Here is a 19855-nt window from a genome sequence, read left to right as displayed (position 1 = left end):
AAAACTTTCAATAATTTGAATCCCCAGGGTTTTGTATTAAGAGTTGGGAGACTGATTTTCCAGAGATGGAAGAGCTAAAAATACAGTTGGCAGCTTCTGAAAGTAAACTTGCTTCACCCTGTTGCCTACTACACAGAACAACAGATCTGACTTCAGGAAGTATTTTTGGACATCAAGATGATTTTCTCTGGACACCTGCCACACGAAAAAACCCTATCCCAAATAGCTTTGGACATGCCACCATCCACATAGCATAAGGGTATTTAATTACTGGAATTCAGTTAATTGGTTATGTTTGAGCTTGAATGCTGACTAAACACAAGTGTTACCTAAATGCTGGAAGAATTAGATCCTAGAGTCCTGAAAACCAAAGATGAAATTCGTTAGAAGTTCCACAACAAAATATAATAGACAAAACATACATATTATTATCTAAATTACCAAGAAGGATGTTTACTCATTTAAGCCTACTACTTTACTGATTTAAGGAAGTTAGAACAAAATAAATCTATATACATGATATAAGAATTAACGAATGGCAAGGACTGCTGCTTATAGTCCTAAATTATATCATACTGAGAAAATATACATACCTCTAACTGGGAAGCTTAACTGCTGCAAAGTTGATGCACTTATACAGTAACCAATTTGGGGCTCATAGGTGATGGTATCCAGACATTCATTCCAGTCTTGTACATTGGTAACAGGACAATCCTGTAGATGGGTGACAAGGTCTCCCACAAAAAGGCCTCTGGGTCCAATTGCAGGTGAGTCCTTGGTAAGAGGGCAGAACCAAATCAGAAAATGTGTGAAGACAAGCTATGATTAATCTGAGCAAATAATAAAGACACTGAATTAAGTAGAAAGTTTCGAATAATGCAAAAATAATCCAGCTTTGAATTCATGATGTATATAGTCCTAGAAAAATAACAAAATAAAACCCAACAATTATACTTTTCATATTTCACTAAGATTTTTAATTTTTTGCAACTGAAAAAACAAACAAACCTCACTCACCAACAGTTAAGATTAAAATGACAGTTTTTCCCAAGCTGCTAATTAAAATTTTTTGTGAAAGTGGTTACCAGAATGCCTTCATTTTCCTATATCACCAAGGGAAAAAATGACAAAACAAGTCCTTATCTAAACACAGTCCCAAATATGCAGACAATATTGTCAGCACAGTGAGTATATCAGGATGTGAGTCAGTTGCTCACAAAGGTAATTTTTCTCTTCCCAAAATATGAAGAGAAGACTTGATACCATCACAGTAGTCTAAGGGAGTGAAAGACAGAGTTGAAGACATTAATAACTTAAAACTCCCATGAAATGTTCTGGCTGGCTAGCTTAGGTTTCATCTTTCTTACTTCTTGGGAGTAAAGACACTTGACTCAAAAGCACAATTATAAAACAAACAGTAAAGGTAAATGATGCATTTTATCAACAAATTACAGGTAGAAAATCTTGATATCATTCTTGTAACTCAGAACAGAAACAATTTTCAGTATTTTAAGACAGCCAGTGTGTTTCACAAAACTATTTCTTCCATTTGAAAGGATTACAGTAATTTCTTTAGGAAAAACTAAATATTCTGTACATGAGAGGAATTTGAATAAAAGCTCCTGACATAAAATGCTACTTCACAAAATCTGGTGGAATACCCTAGACAATCTTATCATTTACCTCAGCAACTTCAGTGATAAGCACCCCAACTCCAGTGTAGTAAAATGGCAAGAGAATTACAGGAAGGAGAATGAGAGCTAAAATACCCAGGAGTGCAAGGATGAAATTATGCCAGATACCTGAAAAGAGGGAACAAAAAGAGTAAGTTCAACCAGGGGCAGGGTAGTTGCATTTCATCACACCTAGGCATTCTGATATATTAGGAAAGTCACCAGAAGAAGCTGTGAGGCAGATAGGTCAATTTATTAGTACAGAAGACATGTTAAGTTATAGGCTTCTTTCATTTCAAATAATGAAATCTAAAATGACTATGTTAATACAACACTAGGAAGACCACATGCTAATATGATTTAACACTATTAGAGTCTACATTCTCTCTCAATATATATACATTTATTATATACATAAAGGGGTGTGTATGTGTATATAGCAAATAGAGTATCTTCTACTTACCATAGCTTTATTTTTCAGAAAATGTTATGTATTCATTTAAACATACTTGTGATCTTTGAAAGGAACTTCAGAGCTATCAAATAAAAGTTATGATTCTTGCTGAACTGGGGTATGTATCTTACATCAAGACTATAAACTATCTCCTCCATCTCTATAGAGACAGTTAGGTGAATTAAGTGTTGTGCTGGAGCCTGCTCCTACCAGCTTGCCACAGCTGACTGGGCCTCTTTAACCAATTCCTACGCCAGGGACCTCAAGATGGTGCCTTCAAATTGGCCATGGTGGGAGTATTTATACCACAGACACGAGCAAATGCTAGTTTATCAGAGCTCTCCACCCTTTCCTCCAGGGTTATATGCTAAACTTTCACTAGCATACCACCAGATAATAGCCCCTCCCATACAAATCCTTCCTCTCTAGTACAGTTTTTCTTATGGGGCAGGGTGGAGGAAACACCAGCTCTCTGGGCAGTGTGTTTCTTAGGTGTGCAGGTCTTGCCCCTTACAACACAGGATATATATCATATATATGTCATTGAGACAACCAACCAATGTCCCCCACCCCACACATTCCAAACATCCCTAGGAGGTTGACAGCACCAGTGTCCTGTAATGATAAAAATGTAACTTAAAGACTAAAGACATCGCCCAGATCTAAGGGCAGACTGTGGCCATATGACTGTACTTCAGCAAAAGGATGTGAGCAGAGGTGACGGGGACTGTCTTACTGGCTGGAATGTAGCTATAATGGAGCTAAACTTGAGTCTATGACAGAAGCTGCACGCTGGAAATCGTAAAGCTAAGACAGAAAGCACTTCAGTCCTCCAAATCATAGAATTACCATTATCAGCACTGAACTACTTACATTTCTAAATGTTTTATGAGTGCTTAAGTCACTGTTATTTTTAGGTATTACAGCGGCCAGATTTCTAGCTAATAATGTATATTTCATGTACCATGACATTGCAAGAAGTTCCTCTAGTCCAAGACATAATTGGGTAAACAATCCTGTTTTATACACAGAAAGATCTTTTAAAAACACCAACGGTATCAAGCTATTTATCTGAAACTGTATTTTGCATTTTCATTTATATACTTTTGACTTATCCCTTATCTCCACATTCATATCTAACCTATTCCTTGTATCCACTACAGTGTAATCTATTTTTTAAAAAACATATTGACTTATTAATAAGGTTCCCTACTAATGATCACTTAGGCTGTTTTAACTTTTTCATAGTGTTGCAACAGCTTTGCTCACGATGTTATGCATCTGATTAAGATCACATCTCTGAGGGTATGGACAATTATACAAAAATGGAATTGTTGGGTCAAAAATATATGCATTAAAGTTAACCTCCAAGTCTGCATTATATGCTTATAATTGTCATGTTTCCCCACCCTCTAAACAACACTGGATGCTATCATAATTTTATTTTATTTTATTTTTTGCTGAAGTGATTTTAATCTATAGATGAACGACTCTTTATTTTTTTAAAATATGGAATGCTTCACGAATTTGCATATCATCCTTGCACAGGGGATGAATGACTCTTTAAATGATACTCAGAATACATTACAAACTTGGTTTTAAATTAGATTTGAGTCTAGAACAGGACTCACTCACAGTGATTCCAGAACACAATGTGGAAGTGCAACAGTTAGGTGATGACTTCTTAATTGTTCAAGGGGATAAAGATCTTCAAATATGGATGGAAATTAATCTCTAGGAGTTATTCTCCTTTATAGACTACAATATTATTGTCAGTTTCATATACTTTTACTTTATAAAGAACTCCCACAGGAAGAAATTTCTGGAGGTTTTCCCAGATATATACGGCTACATTTTCTGTTGTGCTTACAATGTCTGCAAAATACGGCACATCTAGATCCAGATTCTTATGATCAAGGGGCTTCATAATCGCCTCCTCCATACACTCCTTGAGGTCAGTCAAATTCATGACCATTCCTGTAACAGGATCAATCTCTCCATGTACTGTCACCACAACTTTATAATTGTGCCCATGGCCATTTGGGTTGTTGCACTTCCCAAATAATTTCAAGTTTTCTTCATTACTAAGAGATTTGCTGTGCAGGCGGTGGGTCGCGCTGAAGGAGACGAGGCGGGACACTCGCGCCCGCCGGCGAGGGCCGGACCCTGCTGGGTTCATGGCTCCACAAGCCGACAGCCCGCCGGCGTTCTCACTCCTCCGCCTGCCGCCAGCCTGGGTGCTATCGTAATTTTAGACTGCCATCTGCCAGGTGAAAAGTAAAATCTTTGTCTTGATTTCTATTTCTTTAAATATGAATGAGTTTGTACATTTCTCATGGTTATTAAATGGTTATATTTTTGTCTGAGAATTGCTTATTTTTATCCATTGTCAGTTTGCATTTTTTGAATTTTTTAAAAACTAATTTATATGTATTATTATTTGTAATACATACATTGAGGAATTTTGGTCTTCTATATGAGGTATTTTGATCATTTCCTCCAGTTTGTTTAGCTATATAGTTTTGCTTATGCATATATTTTAAATTTTGGTGTGGTCAAATGGCTCCTTTGTATTAAGTTTTTCCCAGTTCAAGATTGTAGAATATCTGTGATCTCTTGTACTGCTTTCATAACATCATTTAAAAAACAAAATTAAGACCAAAAAAAAAAAAAAAAACCCCTCTGATTCTTCGACCCACTGGAATTTACTCTAGTGAAACTAATTTAGGAATAACAGCTATTCCACCCCTCCCACCACCCCACACCCTGTTGCTAGTCCCACAACAATTTCACAAAATCCATCCCCACTGATTAGATTGGCCACCACTACCATGTGCTATATTCAGCTTTCTCCTCACAATGTTACAGTTCAACAGAACTGCCTAAATGTTGTACCCTACCTCTTATTTATCAGGATGACCCCACCATACAACCCTGGCTCTTCTCATCCAAGCAACACTCAGATGGGCACACAGCAGCACTGATTCTTTGACCTTCTGGGGAGCCTCCTATCTCTTATCAGGGATGCAGCTGGTACCAGACCACCCTGCTAGATTTCAGACTGGCCAGTGATGGCTAAGTTGCAATGTGGGTACCTTTATTTCCTTTATTTAAACAACCTCTTGTTCATTAATGATTTGCTTTTCAGTGCACCAAATGAATTTTTGTCACCGTTTCTACTTTCTCTGGAGCAAGGTTTCTCAACAGTGGCACTACTGGCACTTTGGGCCAGATAATTCTCTGTTGTGGGGGAATGACCTGTGCATTGTAAAATGTTTAGCAGCAACCCTGGCCTCTACCCACCCACCAGATGCCACTAGCACCTTCCCCATTTTCTCTATTTTCTAGCTACAATATTTATAAAGACAAGTTTTTTTCTTTAGAACAGGTGTTTTATTTTTTGATTTGTCTATTATAAAGGATTTACGTACCAAATGTTAAAAGGCAATACACACACAATATATTCCACAGCTGAGCACCACTCCCTAACTGAACAGGCAAAGAAAGGACTAAACAACAGCACCTTGCAGTATTTGGGGATGGGGGAGAAGCAAAAAGACTAAACAGGTTTAAATCAACTACTACAACTTATCTACTATTCAAAACTACTAATTCAACGCAGTTAAAACACTGTTATGTAAAATGTACTAATGTCAAAGAATACAACCAAAATTAAGATAGCAAACAAAACCTATATAACTTTTTTAAACAGTAAAACGTTATATATACATGTTCACTCTTTTAAAGAAAACCTGCAAGCAAAGTTATCTACTTTCAGAAAAACCATACACAGAACTACTAAGCATATTTTTTTTTAGAACTACTAAACATAGTCTTCAAAGTATAAACATGAACATTTAGAAAATACAGAACTTCAAAAATTGAAACAATAGGCAAAACTTCACTTTTAAAGGAATGTGAAAAGTCCCATTTTTATCATAGTTGGATAAAGAACAGTCTTTTTTTTTTTTAAAGATCAGTCTTTTGATGTGAGATTCATGAGCAAGCATTACAAAATCGTATTTTTCAAATGGTATTCCAGAACAAGACGAAACTACAGAACAAGACAAAACTTATTAACAGTGTTCTATGAAAAACTACTTTTTTTGGTCTTTTTTTGCTTTTGTCTTTTTTTTTGGTCTTTTTTTTAAAATCTTTTAATTTTCTTTTTACTAAATCTAACAAAACTTAACCCTTAAGATATACTGGAGTCAGTTACAAAATTATTTTCTAGAAAGTTTCTTATACGAAAGAGAGGCACATTCATTTTCAATTACACAACTGGAAGATGCTTTCTGAGCCTGAGAAGAGTCTTCCCTTTTTTTTTACTGGTTATTCTTATTCTTAACATGTGTTAAGATATGAGATTTCAGGTTAGTTGACTGAGAAAACCTTTTATTACAACAATCGAAAGGGCACACGTAGGGCTTATCTCCAGTATGGATTCGCAGGTGTGTGCGCAGGTTGAAATCCAGGGAAAAGCGTTTTCCGCAGCCTTCAAAGGTGCACTGAAACGGCTTCTCTCCGGTATGCACCAGTTGATGGCGCTTCAATTTGGAGCCCTCAACAAAAGCTTTGCCACATTCCGCACAGACGTGAACTCTGGGACCATGGGTGTGCATATGTTTTCTCAAAGCGGCGTTATCTCTGAACATCTTAAAGCAGCCTGCGTTAGGGCAAGCTACTGTTCTCGGCACATCATCTTTGGGTTTTTTAGGTCTCATTTTAGTAAATTCGGCCAGTTGTTTGGGGTCTGAGAGATCAATGCCAGGAATTCCTCCAGGGGGCAGCTTCTTACCCATCAAGTACTCTGAATAATCAGGAACTGAGTTCTCAGTCTGTCCAGTCTCAGGGTCCTTCTTATTGGTTGCGGACCACATAGTGACAGAAAACTGACCCTCTAGGGTTTGGACCTGCATCTGCTTCTGCCCCCGCTTCTTTTGGCCTGCCTCAGAGCTGCTTCCCGCCATCGCCTCACCGCCCGGGTAACCGCTCTTACCGTCGGGTTTCTTGCCATGGCCGCTGGGTGGCCGGGTGTGGTTGTAGGCTGAGGAAGATGTGGAGCCTGACAGAGAAGCCAAGGTCTCCTGGAAGTAGTCGACGTCGAGGCCTGGGATGACAATCTGGTCGCTGGCCTGAAGGCTTTCGGGCTCGGAGCTGGTCACCACCTCCTCCTGTGTCTGCACCATTATCATTCCTTGGTCGTGGTTCCCTTGGGTTGGGCTGCTTATAAAAAGAGGCTGCAGCGCAATCAGAGGTGGATAGTGGTGGCCACCGTGGAACCAATTGCCGGTGACATCCTCGTATTCCTTGGTCGCCTCCATCCCCATGGTCTCCACAGAGACTGTCTCCTCAGTGGCGGTCTCCTCATGAGGGATCCCCTCAGTGGCGGGCTCCACCTGCACTTGCTGGAGCCCCACAATCTCTGGATACAACTCCAGGTCGTCTATGGTGTAGAATGACTCGTGGCAGTCCATGGCTGAGGGCTCTTCAGAGGCTACTAATCAGCGGATAGGTGACCAAAAGGCCGCGGAAAAAAAAAGCCGAAAGGAGAAAACCGCGAGCTTCACACGAAGGTGTTCGCCGTTGTGGAGCACGACGCGGAAGAGGCGCAAATGCTCCTAGGTGGGCAGCACGCATGCGCTTTTATGCACCTCGCACATGCGCTTCTAAGCTGAGGCGCCCCCACAGTCTTACGTGCCCACAGTCTAGTACGTGCCCAGAGTTGTACGCTCGCACATGCGCCGTCCCTCCCGCCCCGACACACGCGCTGCTTAGCGTGCTAAGCTAGTGTTTCTTTTGAATATAACAACCAGGCTCTGCATAATTTTTTCTGTTTAATTTTCACTGATTTTAATTGTCACTCCCCTTCTACCCCACCACCAACTGTATGAGTATGGCATGGCGGGGGTGGGGGGGGGGGGAGGACAAGACCTATCCTTTTCTAATATTTATGCTTTTTTTATTTAATTGCACTGACCTACATTTATAGGCCATTTAACAGTATCAGTGATAGTGGGAATGCCTGTCTTTTCCTTTAATACAAGGTGCTGGGCCATAGACTAGCACTGGTTCATCACTTGCATTACCATTTGAACCATATCCACTGCTCAACCCCTGGTTTTTGTCTTCCACAAAACTGGTCCCTGGTTTCCAAAAGGTTAGGGACCAGTGCTTTAACAGAAATGCTTCTAAGTTTTATACCATTAGTAAATATCCAACTATTTCCACTGTTACTAAACATTTTTGTTTTTTAAGCATTAATGTATATAGAATTTTATTAAATACCCATTTCAATATCTGCTAAGGTGATATTTTTCCCTTAAGGGTAATCAGTGTTTACCACGTTCACATATAACATTTCCTAATGTTAAGCCATCTTTGTGTTGTTTAGATACACCAATTGTCTATAGAATTTTTCTGTGTGCTTTACAGGATACAGCAGTGTTAGTACACTGACTTTAAAAAAATTCTTGGTTTTCTTCTATAGGTAATCTGGAAAGTTTATGCTAAATTGGAATTAAAAAGAAAAATCTTCTCTTCAAGATTTGAAATAATTCTACATATTGAACTCTCAGGACCATTCTTCAACTTCCTTAATTTCTTCTGTGGTAAATATCCTATTTATAATTTTTTTTCTATCTCTGCTGGGGTTAATTTAGGCTATTTAAAAAATAATTATCCAGGTTTGTGAAAAATTTTTGCAGAGATGAACAAAGAACACTTCTATAATTGTTTAAAATTTCTCTGTATCAGTTGTCATTCCCCAATCTGACTGCTAATTCTGTCTATAAATGTTTTCTCCACTGCTTAATCTTTTTTTGTTCTTCCAAGAAATCTTGAATTTAAAAGTTTTTCTTTCTAATTTATTACACTTTTTGTGTATTTTCATACTGATTATGGGGCTTCCCTAGTGGCTTAGATGGTAAAGAATCTGCCTGCAATGTAGGAGACCTGGGTTTGATCCCTGGGTTGGGAAGATCCCCTGGAGAAGGGAATGGCTACCCATGGCAGTATTCTTAGCAGACAAAGGTCCATCTGGTCAAAGCTATGGTTTTTCCAGTAGTCATGTATGGATGTGAGAGTTGGACGATAAAGAAAGCTGAGCACAGAAGAATTGATGCTTTTGAACTGTGGTGTTGGAGAAGACTCTTGAGAGTCCCTTGAACTGTACAGAGATCCAACCATTCAATTCTTAAGAAAACCAGTCCTGAATATTCATTGGAAGGACTGATGCTGAAGCTCCAATACTTTGGCCACCTGAAGCGAAGAACTGACTCACTGGAAAAGAAAAGCTATGATCAACTTAGACAGCATATTAAAAAACAGAGACATTACTTTGCCAACAAAGGTCCGTCTGGTCAAAGCTATGGTTTTTCCAGTAGTCATGTATGGATGTGAGAGTTGGACTATAAAGAAAGCTGAGCGCTGAAGAATTGATGCTTTTGAACTGTGGTGTTGGAGAAGACTCTTGAGAATCCCTTGGTCCCATCACTTCATGGCAAATAGATGGGGAAACAATGGAAACAGTGACAGACTTTATTTTCCTGGGCTCCAAAATCACTGCAGATGGTGACTGCAGCCATGAAATTAAAAGATGCTTGCATATAGGGTTATCATTACCATCTTTCTAAATTCCATATATATGTGTTAGTATACTGTAATGGTCTTTATCTTTCTGGCTTACTTCACTCTGTATAATGGGCTCCAGTTTCATCCATCTCATTAGAACTGATTCAAATGAATTCTTTTTAATGGCTGAGTAATATTCCATGGTGTATATGTACCACAGCTTCCTTATCCATTTGCCTGCTGATGGGCATCTAGGTTGCTTCCATGTCCTGGCTATTATAAATAGTGCTGCGATGAACATTGGGGTGCACGTGTCTCTTTCAGATCTGGTTTCCTCGGTGTGTATGCCCAGAAGTGGGATTGCTGGGTCATATGGCAGTTCTATTTCCAGTTTTTTAAGAAATCTCCACACTTCTCCATAGCGGCTGTACTACTAATATTGTAAAGTAATTAGCCTCCAACTAATAAAAATAAATGAAAAAAATTAAAATTAAAAAAAAAAGATGCTTGCTCCTTGAATTGCAAGGAGATTAAACCAGTTCATCCTAAAGAAAATCAGTACTGAATATTCATTGGAAGGACTGATGTCGAAACTGAAACTCCAATACTTTGGCCACCTGATGCGAAGAACTGACTCATTGGAAAAGACCTTGATACTGGGAAAGATTGAAGGCAGGAGGAGAAGGGGACGACAGAGGATGAGATGGTTGGATGGCATCACTGACTTGATGGACATGAGTTTGAGCAAGCTCCAGGAGTTGGTGATGGGCAGGAAAGCCTGGCGTGCTGCAGTCCTTGGGGTCACAAAGAATTGGACACAACTGAGCGACTGAACTGAACTGATGCAGTATTCTTAACTGGAGAATTCCATGGCAGAGGAGCCCAGCAGGCTACAGTCCATGGGGTCGCAAAGAGTTGGACACGACTGACCGACCATATCTATTTATACTAACAACATCAATTCTTAACTATTTCATAGTTCTTTTCTCATTTCTTTAGTTGACTGCTTAACTGATTTACTTTCATTTCTTATTTCATAATTGCCTAAGGTAGTGACTTTTCATTTTAGCAAAACTTTACACATTACTTCATTAGCATTTTAAAAAATACTGCAATTATGATTTTGAATTTAACTGGCCAACTTTTATTAGTTTCCTGGGCACTTGAAAATAAACTGACATAACTATTGACTTTTATCTTAGTAATCAGAGCTTCAACAATAAGACTTTTTCATACATAACTGCCATTTGTTGATAGACAAACCTCCTTTATTACATTTGTGTTTTCCTGGTACTTTTTTCTATTTTTGTTTTGCTGATTTGTTACTTTATTCAGTAAGACTCATGATTACATTTTCATCATGGATTATGCTCCTTATGATTATTTAGTGACTTCCCATGTCTACTTCGGATGAGATGGTTGGATGGCATCACAGACTCAATGGACATGGGTTTGGGTGGACTCCGGGAGTTGGTGACGGACAGGGAGGCCTAGCGTGCTGCGGTTCATGGGGTCACAAAGAGTCAGGCACGACTGAGCGACTGAACTGAACTGAACATGTCTGATTCAATGCTTTAGCCTTATTTTCATGGTATGTTCTGCTTATTTACTTTCAATCTTTTAAAAATAATTCATGTTAAAAAATGGGGGAAAAAAACTGGAATGTAAACTATTTTGTTCTACTACTTCTAACTAAAAGTCTTATAATCTGAGTTTATCAACCATAAAGTGAGATGTTTTCATTTGTGATGTGAGTACTTTCCATAAAACCACTAATAACACACAGATATATAAAGAAATTTAAATCTTTTACCTGCACAAAATATCCTTAGCTGCTGGACTGGTGATATAAGTTGCAAATGAGTGGTGAACAGATCAACAAATGCTCCAGGATAAATAATGAAGAGAAAAATCCCAAAGCCATTAAATCGAACTTGTTCCCTAAGAAATCACATAAGAAAAAGGAATTTACTACTAGTATCACATTTTTCAAATTAATAATGCATGTTATCATAAAACTCCCCAATGTAATTCAAATTCTTGTTTAAAATACAAGTCTCTCTGGGCAGTCAAAGAATTATATATGATATACATGTATATCATAATTTTATAATAGCATACAGATTTAGTTATCAGTGAAATTATGTTTTGTAAAACAGGGCATTCTGAAATAGACTTATAACTTCAAAATTTTTAGAAACCAATACGCTGAGCAAATAACTTAAAATTAGTCACAAATACAAAGCAATAGTATTTCTATGAGAAACTGAAAAAAAAACATTTTTATGGTTTAGTCTGAATTATTTTCAGGGAAGGAGATGGTAGAAAATAGAAGTCAAGTATTAATAAATAAATATTTATATTTGTCTTAGCTATTATAAAGATGGCATTTTATCTAAATGTATTCTTGCTGAATTAATGTTAAGTACATTTTAAAATACATAATGCTCAGATTGTCCTCAAGAGAACTATTTTTTATCAAGTCATTCTCTAAAAATGGAATTACATTTAAAAGCCTCATAAGGCCACACAGCTACTCTGAAAAAAGCATCATCTAAATATTTTGTGCTGTCACCTAGCATTAAATATCTTAAGATGACTGTAAAATTCACTTTTTCTCAGCAACTGGGATTTTATAAAAAATTACCCATACTATTTCACAAACATATTATGAATTATTAAACTGTTAATAACAATGCTTTTCTATGTAAAACCCTAAAATCTACAGAGCTAAAGAAGAGGAAGCAAAGATGAAAGAGAGAAAAAAAACTAGCCACCCATTTAAACCACTACATGGCACACCTGTGTAACAGTATATGCTCTGTCAAGATGAGGGTCAAGACTCTCTGTCAAGATGAGAGTCAACAGACTCTTTTCATAAGCAACTGGAAAGTAATAAGAAATGATTAAATCTTCTCCTTTAAAACTTTTTATGTGGTCCACACACCCAAAGGATGAAACACATTCCCATCAGTATGTGTGTTCATTATTGGGAATAAAGGGGAGTTGTGACTCACTCTCTCCCCTATCATGATTTCACACATTAAGGAGACTTTAAAATGCTCAGGTATAATTACAGTGATACACTTGGAGAGTCAAGACAGAAACAGGGCATGATACTTGAAGCAAGTTCCCGGCCTCATCCTCCCTTATCTTTTCCCACTCGGTTTTCTAGACATGCTATGATATTTGTCAACAAACCCAGAGCTTTCAGTGTTCTTGCTGTTGGCAGCAGAGACCATGGGTAGAAGAAGGGAAGTATTTCAGATGATGAGCCAAAGTAAATACTAAGAAGGCAGGTGGATGGGATTTGACTGCAGTGGTTATCATTCCGATCCAATGATGAATATAAAGATTAGGTTTCGGGATTGGATGAAAATAGTGATGCGCCATGAGGATATAACCATGCTGGCAAAGGACAAAGGATAGAAAGACCCAGATTATAGATGTGCACAATTAACTAAGCATACTCATCAATATATTAATGTCTACAAAAGAGAAGGTAGCTTAAAGTAATAATGGTGGATATGCACTGGGCAGTAGTCACAGAAAGAAAAAGTATCAAATGTAGCAGATTTTAGTAATGTGTGTGTGCTAAGTTGCTTCAGTCATGCCTGACTCTTTGTGACCCCATGGACTGTAGCCCATCAGGCTCCTCTGTCCATGGAATTCTCCAGGCAAGAATACTGGAGTGGGTTGCCATTTCCTACTCCAGAGGATCTTCCCAACCCAGGGATCAAACCTGCATCTCTTATGTCTCCTGCATTGGCAGGTGGGTTCTTTACCATTAGCACCACCTGGGAAGTCCCAGATTTTAGTAATAACTCCTTCTAAATGAAATGCTTTTTTTGCATCCCGTATATATATGGAGAAAGAGGGAAATATCATTACCTAATAGCTGCTATTCCATGTCCAATTTCATGTACAACACCGCTAATGAGGACTGCAGCGAAGAAATAGGTCAGTTGGTTGACAGGTAAATTAATGCCAGGAACCTGTTCATAGAAACAATGACAAATACACACTTGGGCACCAAGAGACCTGGATGTTCACTCTGTACTAAAATCTAAACTTTCAAATCCAATGTTCTGTAAGCTAAAAGTAATATAAACACTGATGGTTCACTTCTCCATTTCCATCACAATAAAAATAAAAACACCAGCTTTTTTTTTTAACTAAGCACATCAATCTAAAAAGAATAGGAAACACCAGATTAAAAAATTGAAACATTATCTTCTCAAACTCTTTACCATGGGAAAGAATTAGGGAACCTGGCAAAGTGCCAGGAAAGTCAGAAGGACAGTGAAGGAGTCAGCAGCTGATTCATCCTTAAGGGCTGGAAGCCCAATGTGGGAATTCTTGTTACAATTCCCAGTCCTTCCGCCAAAGTGTTATTGCAAGGTTTCAAGTACTTATGTGAGTGATACAGGAAGTCCCCACCCACTCTTAAGTCAGTTTCATTTAACTACTATCAAATTATACAAGAGTTGACCATTAAAGGCAGGATAATAAAAGTGCCTTATTGGTGTGGGAGCACCATGCCCTTCATTTTTTCTATTTCATCAGTTTGTCTAGTACATTGGTGAGAAAAGCACTATCAAAATGACACATAAATATATTAAAATTGAGGTTTAATGCAAAAAAGAAAGGCATTTGGAACATCAGTCAGTTCAGTTCAGTCGCTCAGTCGTGTCTGAGTCTTTGCGACCCCATGGACTGTGGCACGCCAGGCTTCCCTGTCCATCACCAACTCCCAGAGTTTACTCAAACTCATGTCCATTGAGTCGGTGATGCCATCCAACCATCTCATCCTCTGTTGTCCCCTTCTCCTCCCACCTTCAATCTTTCCCAGCATCAGGGTCTTTTCCAGTGAGTCAGTTCTTCACATCAGGTGGCCAAAGTATTGGAGTTTCAGCTTCAGCATCAGTCCTTCCAATGAATATTCAGGACTGATTTCCTTTAGGATGGACTGGTTTGATCTCCTTGCTGTCCAAGGGACTCTCAAGAGTCTTCTCCAACACCACAGTTCAAAAGCATCAATTCTTTCGGTGCTCAGCTTTCTTTATAGTCCAACTCTCACATCCATACATGACTACTGGAAAAATGATAGCTTTGACTAGACGGACCTTTGTTGGCAAATAATGTCTCTGCTTTTTAATATGCTGTCTAGGTTGGTCATAACTTTCCTTCCAAGGAGCAAGCGTCTTTTACTTTCATGGCTGCAGTCACCATCTCCAGTGATTTTGGAGCTCAAAGAAAGAAAGTTTCTCACTGTTTCCATTGTTTCCCCATCTACTTTCCATGAAGTGATGGGACCAGATGCCATGATCTTAGTTTTCTGAATGTTGAGTTTTAAGCCAGTTTTTCACTCTCCTCTTTCACTTTCATCAAGAGGCTCTTTAGTTCCTCTTCACTTTCTGCCATAAGGGTGGTGTCATCTGCATATCTGAGGTTATTGATATTTCTCCCAGCAATCTTGATTCCAGCTTGTGCTTCATCCAACCTGGCATTTCTCATGATGTACTCTGCATATAAGTTAAATAAGCAGGGTGACAATATACAGCCTTGATGTACTCCTTTCCCAATTTGGAACCAGTCTGTTGTTCCATGTCCAGTTCTAACTGTTGCTTCTTGACCTGCATACAGATTTCTCAGGAGGCAGGTCAGGTGGTCTGGTATTCCCATCTCTTTAAGAATTTTCCAGTTTGTTGTGATCCATACAGTCAAAGGCTTTGGCGTAGTCAATGAAGCAGAAGTAGATGTTTTTCTGGAACTCTCTTGCTTTTTCGATGATCCAATGGATGTTGGCAATTTGATCTCTGGTTCCTCTGCCTTTTCTAAATCCAGCTTGAATATCTGGAAGTTCTCAGTTCACATACTATTGAAGCCTGGCTTGGAGAATTTTGAGCATTACTTTGCTAGTGTGTGAGATGAGTGCAATTGTGTGGTAGTTTGAGCATTCTTTGGCATTGCTTTTCTTTGGGATTGGAATGAAAACTGACCTTTTCCAGTCCTGTGGCCACTGCTGAGTTTTCCAAATTTGTGACTGGCATATTGAGTGCAGCACTTTCACAGCATCATCTTTTAGGATTTGAAATAGCTCAGCTAGAATTCCATCACCTCTACTAGCTTTGTTCGTAGTGATGCTTCCTAAGGCCCACTTGACTCTGCATTCCAGGATGTCTGGCTCTGGGTGAGTGATCACACCATCATGATTATCTGGGTTGTGAAGACCTTTTTTGAATAGTTCTTCTGTATATTCTTGACAACTCTTCTTAATATATTCTGCTTCTGTTAAGTCCATACCATTTCTGTCCTTGATTGTGCCCATCTTTGCATGAAAAATTCTCTTGGTATCTCTAATTTTCTTGAAGAGATCACTAGTCTTTCCCATTCTATTATTTTCCTCTATTTCTTTGCACTGATCACTGAGGAAGGCTTTCTTATCTCTTTTCTATTCTTTGGAATTCTGCATTCAAATGGGTATATCTTTCCTTTTCTCCTTTGCCTTTCACTTCTCTTCTTTTCTCAGCTATTTGTAAGGCCCTCCTCAGACAACCATTTTGCCTTTCTTTTTCTTGGGGATGGTCTTGATCACTGCCTCCTGTACAATGTCATGAACCTCCGTCCATAGTTCTTCAGGCACTCTGTCTATCAGATCTAATCCCTTGAATCTGTTTGTCACTTCCACTGTATAATTGTAAGGGATTTGATTTAGGTCATACCTGAATGGTCTAGTGGTTTTCCCTACTTTCTTCAGTTTAAGTCTGAATTTGGCAATAAGGAGTTCATGATCTGAGCCACAGTCAGCTCCTGGTCTTGTTTTTGCTGACTGTATAGAGCTTCTCCATCTTTGGCTGCAAAGAATATAATCAGTCTGATTTTGGTATTGACCATCTGGTGATGTCCATGTGTAGAGTCTTCTCTTGTGTTGTTGGAAGAGAGTGTTTGCTATGACCAGTGCGTTCTCTTGGCAAAACTCTATTAGCCTTTGCCCTGCTTCATTCTGTACTCCAAGGCCAACATCAGTGTACCTTTTTCTACATATCTGCTCCTTTCCCCTGTTGCCAGGTATCTGTCTATTCAGACTTATAGTTTCCTTATCTCTGATACCTCTTTAAATTGATGTACTTAAGATTCTCATACATTTCCTCTATATCATAAATTATTCAGGTTATCTTACCTTTATTTCAAATAAATCAGTAGGCTTGATCCAATAGGATATTGATTCCTTTTCCTTTTATGTTAATGGATTTAATAATGAAATAAGGTAAGGATTTGAGTATGTGACTGTATCAACAGATGGTAGGTCTTATTTACTGGCAATGGTACTTGACTGCTCATCTGTCTCAGCCATGATCACACAGGGCATCAGATGTACCAGAATACTGATCTCCCAATAACACAGAGTGCCAGGTTTTGGGGAATTAATACTGAATGAGGCCATAGATAATTACAGAATAAACAGAAAGTTAGTCTTTTAAGCTACAAGCACTCATATCAAAGTCAGGAGATATAACAAACCTAAACAAAAACATGCCACATAGATACACAGAGGGCAGTGGACTTCTTAATGGCTCCAAAGCATGGTTCTAACAGAGTCAATATTTTGTGAGCTCTATGAATAAGTGGAAAAGAAAACAAAAGAAATAATTTCTTCTCTAAATAACAATTTGCCATTCAGGCAATGACTTTTTTGGACATGACAGCAAAAGCACAAACAATAAAAGTATAAATCAACAAACGAGATTATGTTAAACTCAAAAGCTCCTGCACAGTAAAAGAAACAATCAATGGCAGCCTACAGAGTGTGAGAAAATTTCTGCAAACCATGTACTGGATAAGGGGTTAATATCCAAAATATACAAACAACTAACAAAACTTAATAACAAACAACCCTTTCCCCAACAATCTGATTAAAAAATGAGCAGAAGTACTAGTTCCAAAGAAGATATCAAAATGGCCAAAAGGCCAATGAGAAAATGTTCAACATTACTAATCATCAGGGACATGCCAATCAAAACCACAGTGAGATATCACCTCACACCTGTTAGAATGGCTATCATCAAGCAGAGAAGAGGGATTTCCCTGGTGCTCCCAGTGCAGGGGTTCTGGGTTTGATGCCTGATCAGGGAACTAGATCCCGCAAGCAGAAACTAAGATCCTGCATGCCTCAAGTAAGAACTAGCACAGCCAAATAAATTTAAAAAAAAGAAAGAAAGAAGAGACAACACATGTGTTGGCAAGAATGTGGTGAAAAAGGAACCCTAATGCACTGTTGGTGGAAATATAAATTAGTCCAACCACTATGGAAAACAATATGGAGGTTCCTCAAAAAATTAAAATAGATCTACTATATGATCCATCAATTCCACTTCTGGGTATACACCCAAAGGAAGTGAAAATATTTTGATGAGGTATATGCATATCTATGTTTATCACTTTGTTTATCACTTTGGCCACCTGATGTGAAGAACTGACTCATTTGAAAAGACCCTGATGCTGGGAAAGATTGAAGGCAGGAGGAGAAGGGGATGACAGAGGAAGAGATGGTTGGATGGCATCACAGAGTCAATGGATATGAGTTTGAGCAAGCTCTGGGAGATGGTGATGGGCAGGGAAGCCTGGCGTGCTGCAGTCCACGGGGTCGCAAAGAATCAGACACAACCAAGCGACTGAACTGAATTGATGTTTATGATAATAGCAAAGATTATGGAAATGACCCAAATGACCACTAATAGATACATGGATGAAAACAATGTAGTAATATACATACACAATAGAATATTATTCATGTATGAGAAAGGAAGCTATCCTGCCATTTGCAACAACATGGACAGACCTTGACTACATGATGCTAAGTGAGATAAGTCAGAGAAAAACAAGTACTAAATGGTATCACTTACATATGGAATCTAAAAAAGTCCAATCTGTTAAAAAAAGAAGAGTGTAAAATGGTGATTACCAGAAGATAGGGGGTGCTGATAAGAATGAGCGTTTAAGGGTACAAAGTTGTAACGAGTAGCAAATAAGCCATAGAGATCTAATGCACAGTATAAAGACTAAAATCAATAATACTATACTATAATAATATAATCTGATAGATATTGCTCCAATGGCAATATTACAATAAATAAATGTATGGAAGTAACATGCTGTACACCTTAAATTTACAAATTGTAATATGTCAAATTTATCAAATAAAAAATTAATTTAAAAAGCCTGTTAGCTTCTTTGTGCCTGTGGATGATGCCGCGTAAGCATCACTGAAGTCTCTTCCACTACAGTCAAGTCTAAGTTGGAGTCTACCAAAGAGCGCAGAGAGCCTGTGGAAGCTCTTCATCAGAGGTCTGAGTTTTGAAACAACCAATGTGAGTCTGAGGAGCCACTCTGAGCTTTGGAGTACACTCAGACTGTGTGGTAAGGAGGGATCCAAACACGAAGCACTCCAGAAGCTTTCGGTTTGTCACATACACCACAGTGGAGGGGGTGGATTCGATTATGAATGCAAGACCACACAAGGTGGATGGAAGAGTTGTGGAACCAAAGAGGGCTGTCTCAAGAGAAGATACTCAAAGACCTGGCACCCACTTAACTGTGAAAAAGATTTTTGTTGGTGGCATTAAAGAAGATAATGAAAACAGTGCCTAACATGTTATTTTGAACAGTATGGGGGAAAAAAATGACTGAGGCAACAGCAAAAAGAATGCCTTCTGTAACCTTTGATACCATGACTCCATAGACAAGACTGTCATTCAGAAATACCACACTGTGAATGTCTACAACTCTAAAATAAGGAAAACCATATCTAAGCAAGAGATGGTTAGTGCTTCATCCAGCCAAAGAGGTAGAAGTGGTTCTGGAAACTTTGGTGGTAGTCATGGAGGTGGTTTTGGTGGGAATGTCAACTTTGGTCGTGGAGAAAATGTCAGTGGTTGAGGTGGCTTCAGTGGCAGCCATGGTGGTGGTGGATATGGTGGCTGTGAGAATGGCTATAATGGATTTGGTAATGATGGAAGCAATTTGGAAGTTGCAGAAGCTACAATGATTCTGGCAATTACAGCAATCAATCTTCCAAGTTTGGACCCATGAAGGAGGAAACTTTGGAGGCAGAAGTTCTGGCCCCTATGGTGGTAGAGGCCAATACTTTGCCAAA

At 38.6% G+C, this 19855-nt stretch overlaps 3 protein-coding genes across 5 annotated transcripts in view; all 3 read right to left on the bottom strand.

The window, feature by feature from the left end:
- MBTPS2 (membrane bound transcription factor peptidase, site 2) overlaps nt 1–19855 on the bottom strand; it is a 44388-nt gene that overhangs the window by 16799 nt on the left and 7734 nt on the right. For all 3 annotated transcript variants that reach the window (XM_020883014.2, XM_070462378.1, XM_020883016.2), the window contains exons 4-7: nt 13591–13694; nt 11513–11640; nt 1684–1802; nt 594–774 (exon numbers count right to left, since the gene is read on the bottom strand). In XM_020883014.2, coding sequence (XP_020738673.1) covers nt 594–774; nt 1684–1802; nt 11513–11640; nt 13591–13694 — 532 coding nt within the window. The remainder of the gene's footprint in view (nt 1–593; nt 775–1683; nt 1803–11512; nt 11641–13590; nt 13695–19855) is intronic.
- LOC110130791 (6-pyruvoyl tetrahydrobiopterin synthase) lies at nt 3579–4321 on the bottom strand. The gene has a single exon (XM_070462379.1). It carries the CDS (start codon nt 4304–4306, stop codon nt 3869–3871), a length of 438 nt encoding a protein of 145 aa, XP_070318480.1. The 5' UTR covers nt 4307–4321; the 3' UTR covers nt 3579–3868.
- Nucleotides 5498–10154, bottom strand: YY2 (YY2 transcription factor). Its single transcript, XM_020883017.2, has one exon. It carries the CDS (start codon nt 7602–7604, stop codon nt 6453–6455), a length of 1152 nt encoding a protein of 383 aa, XP_020738676.1. The 5' UTR covers nt 7605–10154; the 3' UTR covers nt 5498–6452.

This window comes from Odocoileus virginianus, unplaced genomic scaffold (assembly GCF_023699985.2).
Source record: "Odocoileus virginianus isolate 20LAN1187 ecotype Illinois unplaced genomic scaffold, Ovbor_1.2 Unplaced_Scaffold_4, whole genome shotgun sequence".
Classification (NCBI taxonomy): domain Eukaryota; kingdom Metazoa; phylum Chordata; class Mammalia; order Artiodactyla; family Cervidae; genus Odocoileus; species Odocoileus virginianus.
This window is presented reverse-complemented; position numbering and strand designations above follow the sequence as displayed.

Bases quoted from the DNA above. Each gene is read 5' to 3' on its own strand.
- LOC110130791 (XM_070462379.1), bottom strand. From the start codon at position 4,306: ATGAACCCAGCAGGGTCCGGCCCTCGCCGGCGGGCGCGAGTGTCCCGC.
- YY2 (XM_020883017.2), bottom strand. From the start codon at position 7,604: ATGGACTGCCACGAGTCATTCTACACCATAGACGACCTGGAGTTGTAT.